Source organism: Equus caballus, chromosome X (assembly GCF_041296265.1).
Source record: "Equus caballus isolate H_3958 breed thoroughbred chromosome X, TB-T2T, whole genome shotgun sequence".
In the NCBI taxonomy this organism is placed as follows: Eukaryota; Metazoa; Chordata; class Mammalia; order Perissodactyla; family Equidae; genus Equus; species Equus caballus.
In genome coordinates this window covers 81,853,658-81,862,286 of record NC_091715.1, presented here as the reverse complement: position 1 = coordinate 81,862,286, position 8,629 = coordinate 81,853,658, and the positions used below count along the sequence as shown (strand labels likewise).

At 39.2% G+C, this 8,629-nt stretch overlaps 1 protein-coding gene across 1 annotated transcript in view; it reads right to left on the bottom strand.

Moving 5' to 3' along the window:
• Positions 1–2,625: 2,625 nt before the first annotated feature.
• LOC100072210 (polyadenylate-binding protein 1-like) overlaps positions 2,626–8,629 on the bottom strand; it is a 61,442-nt gene continuing 55,438 nt past the window's right edge. The window contains 4 exon segments of the mRNA XM_070257135.1: positions 2,626–3,463; positions 3,465–4,196; positions 4,198–4,434; positions 4,638–4,845. Coding sequence (XP_070113236.1) covers positions 2,626–3,463; positions 3,465–4,196; positions 4,198–4,434; positions 4,638–4,845 — 2,015 coding nt within the window.

Here is an 8,629-nt window from a genome sequence, read left to right as displayed (position 1 = left end):
TTAATCCTGCTACCTACCTTATTCTCTTTTCCAGAGGATGGAATTGTTTAACATTAACCCAACCACGTTGCCTGCATCACTCTGATCTCCTCTATAAGACTCAGATTCTGATTTCTTTGTATATGGGTCACATCTTAAGAATGAGCAACTCTATTTTCAAACTGGATATGCTATTACCTCCTTACAGGATTTTATTGAATCTAATCCCTTTCCTGAAGTCAAATCAGTGTAACTAGCTAAACTAGCTTGCCTAGAGCATGTCAGCTAGCAAAAGACAAGAGAGTTAACATACACAGACAGCAGATATGCTTTTGGTGTATTTCATAATGTTACGGATGCAACATGGTTCCTCAACTGCTGCTAGTACTCTCATTAAGCACAGTGAGCAAAGTTTTTTCTAACTGCTTTGCTTCTCCCTAAAAACTTGGCTGTAATTAACATTGAAGCTCAAACTTAGAAAACAAACACATGAGGGGAAAGGAAATGTCTCAGCTGACCAGTATGTTAACCAAATTACTCTTATCCAAGTTCAACCAGGTCAACAAATTAAAGATGATCTGGTTAATTCAGGTCATTTTATGAAGTTTCAAGCAAACTGAAATCACAACTTCCAGATTCTGAAAAGGATACTTGAAGAAATCTGGGTGTGCCCTCCAATCCAGTGAGTTATAGAGATGGCAAGATGACCACTTGGTCTCTCCAGACCCGCTGAAATGGAGCTTGGTGAAAAATGTGCACATTATGATCCATCACAGTAAGTAAAGAAAACTTAAAAGTATTCTGGATCAACATTAATGGGGAAATTTTACTTGGATATCAGAGAAGGACCTCCAGTGTACGTCCCACCTACCAAACTCATAACCCTGGAAAAACTGTAAAGGTGGTTCATAGATAGAAACCATAAGGGAGCCTTCGAACATTTACAAATGGACTTTATACAACACCCTACATCACAAGGCTTTGAAAACATACTTATGATTGTCTTCTCTAACCTCTAGGTGGCTTTCCAAACTTGCTGAAAGGAAACGGCTCTTATTGTCACGAAAAAACAATTAGATTTTGTTTTTTCTACTTAACTTTCTAGTGAAGAGCTATGCATTTTACTGGGACCATAATTAAGGAATTTCCTAAGGTGTTGCCTGTTGGCCAAAAATTATACTGTACTTATCATCTTCAATCCTCAGGAAAAATAGAAAGAGCTAATGATACTTTAAAATTAAAACTTGCTAAACTCTCTGAAGACATAAAACTACCTTGGCCTACGCTACTCCCGTTGACCCTAATGGCAAACATAGATTGTGACCTAATGAATTTGTCACAGTCAAACCAGAGATTGGGCACTCCACTCCTATTCTAAACTCCACTTTGTTGCATTAAATATGAGCAATAATGTAAATGACTAATGCAATATACTCAAACTTATCATCAACAGGGTCAAGTTGTCTTTCTAAAGAATCCACCTCCTGGACTTACAACGGAAGACAGTCTACTGGAACAGACACCAACAAAAACTGCTCTGGACCCCCACTGGAAGGGCCCCTATCAGGTCCTCCTTATCACTAACAGGGCAGCCAAGCTACAAGGAACAGCCCTTTGGTTCCTTGTGTCCCAGCTAAAAAGACATCCACCTCTGACCAACTCAACTTCTTCTTTAACCAGAGTCCCTAAACTGAGGTTTCTGGAAACTTTTCTGAAGCACATGATGTCACAGAGGAGGCAGCTTTTCCAAAAAAGTTGGAACAATCAGATGACATCAGATAGCAAGCAGCTTCTGCCCAAAACAATGGACTAAAAACTCTGCCTCAAATTTAATATCTCCCTTTTCATCCTAACCTTGAATTTGTGCATCTCTAGAATTATCTCCAAGTACTCAAATGCTTCCTATTTTTACTCTGCAATTTCTACTCTGTCCTACCCACTTCTCCTCTCTCTCCTTCAATTCCAAAATCTTTGGCATTTTTGGAGCTCACATCCTTATGAAACTATCACCTGTAATTGTTGCTTCTGCTTACTCTTTCCCATCAGCTCCATCACTCTGCCTTATGTTAGGTCAATGCAAAATATTTATATTTTCTGTATTTCCCTTTGGTATTTTGCATTTTATACTGTAATATTTTATTAAGCTATTTATGAAATAATCTGGTATTTGTAGTTATTAGGTCTTTCATATTTTTAACTTCTGTTAATTTTTTACCAAATAAGAATTTTAAAATCCAAATTACATTTCTTTATGGAATTACTGAGCAACTGCTGAGTAAAATCCAACTACCACAATTCTGGAATGTAAAATACTGGTGTCATTTTGCACTGTTTACAGTAAAAATACTAAAAGTAAAAACTGATTTAAATTATTGTTTTCTGTGTAATTTTGCCTTACTCTTACTAAATCCTTTGAAAATACTACATTTTAATTATTTTTCTTTCCCCTTTTTTCTGTTTATTTTACTGTTTTATTCGTATTTTTTTAAACAGTAAATAATCAAATACCAGTAACAAAACTTGACATTTTTTTGGCAAAGTTTAAATTTATTTTTCTTAAAAAAATTTTGTTATTCTCATCATTTTCTCCAATGTTCATGTTTTTAATTGTTTGGAACTTTCATTTCTACAAGCAGGAGTTTCATCTTATACACATTGAATACTGGGAGTGCTGTTAGTAGCTTTCAGGGCAGTATCTTGAGCTTGGTTGGACTGCAGAATGAGGATGGCTTCATAAACCTTGGCACGGAGAGACTCGCTATACTTGAGCATATAAAGAATTTCAGCGTCATCCATCTCCAATAGTATGCGAGAGATTTCTCCAGCTGGAGTTGGCTGAATGGATAGAACCAGAGGAACCAGCTTTTTATACAAGATTTTCTCCTGAGTAGTAGCTGATGCCAACACAGATATATTTGACATATCATGACCTTGCGTACAAATGTGGACAGGCTTCTGGATGGATACTGGCCTTCCTACTTTAAATTTTAAATGGCTGCAAACACGTGCAACTTTTTTGAATCTTTGATTTGCATGGGATCCTGAGGAAGAAGTTTGAGGGTGAACAGTCTTGGTCTGGGTTGCTGTATTGGTGATATGATAGGGTGACTTGACTGCGGGCACTTGTGGTGGTCTGAAGGTGCTGAATGATGGCTTAGGTGCTGCTGCTGCTGCTGAGTGGATAACATAACGCATATTCTGAGATGGATGAGGTTTGGTCCTAACCACAGGTTTGCTGAGATCTGCACTTCCACATTGAGGCTGAGGAAGAATTGGCATGAAGTTACTTGAGGAGGCTTCTGAGTTGAGTCTAGGATTACCTCCATGTCCCACATCTGCCCTTCTCTCCATATAGTTCTGGGTGAGGAGAGCCTGGCACTCCACCTCGCCTTGTGCAATAGCCACATGCACTGGTTGGGGGATCACGGTTTTTCCATTCATTGCCATGATGGCTTCCTTAGCTTCCTCAGACGTGTAGCAAAACGCCAAAGCCTGTGCTGCAGCCTCGCTCTGTCATGACCCTGGCACTTGTGATTGTGCCAAAGAGGGGAAATTCTCTTCTCAGTCCTTTATCATCAATATCATCTTCAAGATTCTTCACATAAACATTAGCACCGTTGCACCTGGTGAGTTTACCCGGTTTCATTTGCTCAAACTTGTGTTTTAATTCAGATAGTCTCTCTACTTTGTTCTGTGCTTTACCAACATAAACTCGATTTCCATTAAGGACTTTTCCGTTCATTCCTTCGATGGCTTTCTGGGCATCTTCAAAACTCACAAATCCAAAGCCTTTGGATTTTCCACTTTCATCAGTCATAACTCTCACACTTAATACAGAACTAAACTCACCAAAAACCTCTTTAAGACATTTATCATCTATATCATCTCCAAAATTCTTGATGTAAACATTCGTAAACATGTTTGCTTTCACTCTAAGTTCTGTTTCCCTTTCTTTGCGAGGTTTAAACTGCCCAACAAAAACTCGGCTCCCTTTCAGCAGAATTCCACTCATCTTCGCCACGGCTCTTGTAGCGGCTTCCGATTTCTCAAAATGCACAAACCCGAAACCCCTGGATCCATTTTCATTGGTTACTACTTTACGAGAAAGAATGTTTCCAAAGACAGAAAATGTATCAATAGACTTGGCAAGATTTTTGACGAATATATTGCTCACTCCACTCTCACGAAGTGACGGATCACGCTGAGACCTCCTAATAGAGTGGCTTGCCATTGATAATATCCAAGTTCATCGTGCTCAGAGCGCACTCGGTATCGGCCTGCAGCGAGAAGTTCACGTATTCGTAGCCCAGAGAGCAGCGCGAGGGCGGGTCAAGGCAGAATCTGATGGACAGGATCGGCCCGATGGTGCTGAATTTCTCATACAGCATTGCCTCGTCCACTTCGGGGTGCAGGTATCCGACAGAGTGAGGACATTTCGGAGCGGGGAACGGAAGCCTTCATCTTGAAGCTGGGTCTTGAGCGAGATCCGGGCCTGGCGCCAGGGCTGAACCTCTCTCAGTGGGAGAGAGTCAATCAGAGTCAATCAAAGGACGAACGGAGGCCAGGGGTGCTCCGCCTAGGCCGTCACCGCTGTCGCAGACGGAGCGCAGCCAGCGGAAACTGAGCCTGTGGGCCGCAGGTGACGGCGAGTCACGCACGTTGCCCGCGGACATTGCCCGCGGAGGCCCAGCGTGCCGAACTGTGATGCAGTTCGCGCTCGTCCGCCGTCAGGCGCGCTGGCGCCCCAGGCCGGGGGAGGGCGCCGTGCGAGGACCCCTGACGCGTGGCCGGCCCGGCGCGACTGGGAGAAGTGCGTCGGCTCGGCCGTCTTAGGCGCCCGGGGTGGCGGGCCGTCTGTTCCGCGGGCTGCGTGGAGGCAAGAAAGTCAGTCTCCAGGCGGGGACGAGCAGGTGCTTCGTGGTCTTGTCTTTTCCTGACTTGCTTCGCTTTTTCGTATCCCTAACTCCCCCGCTCCCCTTCTCTGCTTCTCCCCTCCTCGCCATCGCCTCCTCTCCTCTCCTCCCGCCATTGTCTGTGTGTGTGTGTGTGTGTGTGTGTGTGAGAAAGAGAGAGAGAGAGAGAGAGAGAGAGAGAGAGAGAGAGAGAGAGTAAGAGAGAGAGTGAAAATTTTCTCTTTAAGGCTTCTTTTTGGGGCCATGCTGGGGAGGAAAGGGCGATGTTAAGAAAATTCTTAGTGTGGTGTCGCTGCTCTGACAGCATGAAGGTACTTAGGTTTTAAGGGGTTTTAAAAATTGTTTCAAATCTACGTGTTTAACAGTAATCCAATGAAATGCAGAGTTCACTATTTCCTGTGACAGCGTCAAATTTCTTTAGGCATGTTACTGCTATCTTTGGTATTAAAATTTTACTTTAGTATAAATGCCAGCAGCTTAAACCTTAGGTTTTCTTGCATGTCTGAGGTAGGATAATTTTCAGGACTAATAAAATCTTCAAGAATTGAAATATCAGTAGGAAAATTCATGTTTAGAGCAAAATGAAAGAACACTCTATTCTTGGCCTAGAACGATGGAAATTTGTGGATGTACTATTACTTTTTCACATAGAAAAATTGATAAAGAATTGGGGGGGACAAGGAGAATTGCGATGAATTCCAGACTACTCACATGCATTCCAAAATCCAAACTACTCACGGACCATCCTGTTTGAGGAATTCCTGTACCATATGTGTCAAAGGGGAATGGACCTTAGACCCAAGTTTAGGAAATCAGCAGTAATTCCCGAATAATTTCCTGAACTGTAAAGAGGAATTATGTTCTCTTCTGGTTACTTCTGAATATAACCTCCATGTGACAGAATAGAGAATTTTTTTTCTCACTCTACAGCTCTTCCTATATTTTATTTTGTCTTATCTAAAAGGTTTATGTAAAAGAATATTTGCAAATTGTCTGTAGGGCAGAGTAGTAAAATAAAGCTAACATTTATTCAGTGACTTGATTGTATTAATTCATTTAATGTATACAACAACCTTATGAAGTTGGTATTTTCATTGCTGTTTTGCATGTAAAGAAGCCGAGATACAGGAATGTTAAGTAACTTGACCAGATTGTACTAGCTAGTAAGTGTCAATCCTAGAATTTGAGCCCAGGCAGTCTGACACACATACTTTGTTTCTACCTCACATTGCCTTCCTGTAATAGGGAAAAAGGTTTGCTTTTCTCTTTATATGACCTGTTACTATAAATTTCAAATTATTTAAACCTCTGTGGGACTTGAAACAACAGTACCACAGATACTGGAAGAAATCTAAGATTCTAAGGTAATCTAGTGTTCATTAACACTACTAATATACTCGGCACTGTGCAAAACTTCAAAACTGTTTTCAAATGTATCTATTGCATACAATTGAGCAGATTATTCACATGTAAATTCTAGGACATTTGTTAAGATCGGATGCTTTCTGATCAATTGTAGAGCTGCTGAGCTTTGAAAGAGTATTTTGAAACCCCAAGCACAGTAAATACATGTGGCAAGATGCTATACCTTCTGGGTTTGAGCCAAATATGTACTTTGTATAAAAGATACTTTGTGTATTTTAGTATCAGATTTAGCTTTAGTGTCTTTTTAAAATTAATATTGTCTCTAAATTAACTTTTAAAAATTCTACTTCATAATATTTCTCAATAAACTAGCATTCTTTTTCTATGCCAAGATAATACCCTTGTTTATAATTTATACTGTAATTATCCATGAAGCTATATTATCAGTAAGGTTTAGCAATGTAATGAAAGTGAACTCTTACGTAACAGCATTGTTTTAATTAAGAGATATATAAACACCTTGCATGAATAATAGTAGTGGCATTACTGTCACTTAGCAAAGAAATTTAGCCTAGTGTCCTCCATATGATGTCATCCACACCACTAAACGTTGACTAAAGTTTAGGAATGTAGTAAGCAAAAAACACGTTGCAAGTTTTAGTATTTTGAGGATCATTAACTTCATTGTGTCAATTTGTTACAGTGCCAAGTAATGATTTTACAAATAATTAGACTTTAACAGGCAGAAACGAATTTATGTCTTTGTTGCTTTTGTGATGCATGTAATGATAGATGTGCTATCACACACGCTGTTGCTGTTAGGTACACAACATGTCTTAAAGTCCTAAAGAAAATGAAATATTACCTGTCAGTAACTGATCAGTGACTGTATAAAATACATTAGTGGATTCTCCTCTTTTAGCTACTTTTAATAGAAGCTCATTCATCATGACTTGGAAAGATGGAATGTTTTCAGGCCATTTCTATTGTAAAATGGCAGAAATTTTAAAGTCCAAAGTATAAGACATTAGTTTCAGGTTAGTAAAAATTGTTTTTATAATAATTGAGATTTATATACACTTGAGTTGGTTCCTCCTCCTCTTTTCTAAATATTTTTCATAAAGATAGATTTGGAAAATATTTTTCTAATGATATCAAGTTTTTTTTACCTATGTGTGTGTGTGTTTTTTTTTTTTTTTTGAGGAAGATTAGCCCTGAGCTAACATCTGCCGCCAATCCTCCTCTCTTTTCTGAGGAAGACTGGCCCTGAGCTAACATTCGTGCCCATCTTCCTCTACTTTTTTTACATGTGAGACGCCTGCCATAGCATGGCTTGCCAAGCGGTGCGTAGGTCCACACCCAGGATCCAAACCGGCGAACCCCAGGCCACCGAAGTGGAACGTGCAAACTTAACTGCTGCGCCACTGGGCCAGCCCCTTACCTATGTGTTTTTGTAACACCACACTTGCAATATCACGGCCTAGTGAGAAATAACGTCTTCTTCGAATTTTTGTTGTGATTTTTTTTTGCCATTTCCTCCTGGACTGCTCTGTGCTATGGCCATCAGTATTTACATATTACAAGCAAATCTCTTCAAAATGATTGGAATTAATAACATTCCAAGCCTGATGCATAATAAGTTCCAAAGTGAGGAAAATAATTGAATAACAAGCTCTCAGATCTGTATACTGAGAAGGGCCAGTTAATAGTTTTAATTAGAAAAACTAATTGCTAAAATACATGTTTACATTTTTAGCTAAAATTATACAATCTAGAGTACTTTTTTTAGGGATATAAAGATTCTTTTAAGTTCAGAATGTGAATGAGCACCACTGAATTAGCTAAAGTTTTTCCAGAGAAGTCAAGTCTACTGGGCTGGAAACCAGAAATGTAATTTTCTGGTTCTCCTCCAACTTATAGAGACAATCCTTTATCCTCTTTGTACCTACTGTAATGAAGTTATTAGAATGAAAGTGAATACTGAGGTATTGTCAAGTTTCCTATGGCTAAATGGGGACAAATAGTGACACAACTTTATGTTACCTTATAGGTGGTACTGCAGCTCTATTTTTTCCCAAACAAAAGCTATTTGACAAAGCAAAATAGGTTATTAAAATTAATATCCTCATATGACATGAATTTTTACATTGAGATTTTTACGTTCATATTACTATGAATTGCAAGTTTCTCAAATTCTTTTTTCAAAATTGTCAGCAAGTTGATATTTTTTATTCAACAAACACTTACTAAAACATTAACTTTTGATTCTAAATTTTAGGACAAACCTGGGAGACTCCGCTGTTCCGGGAGTAAGTGATAGAAATGTTCACAATCAGTCAGAAAAACTTTTCAGTAGATTCTCTCAATGTTCT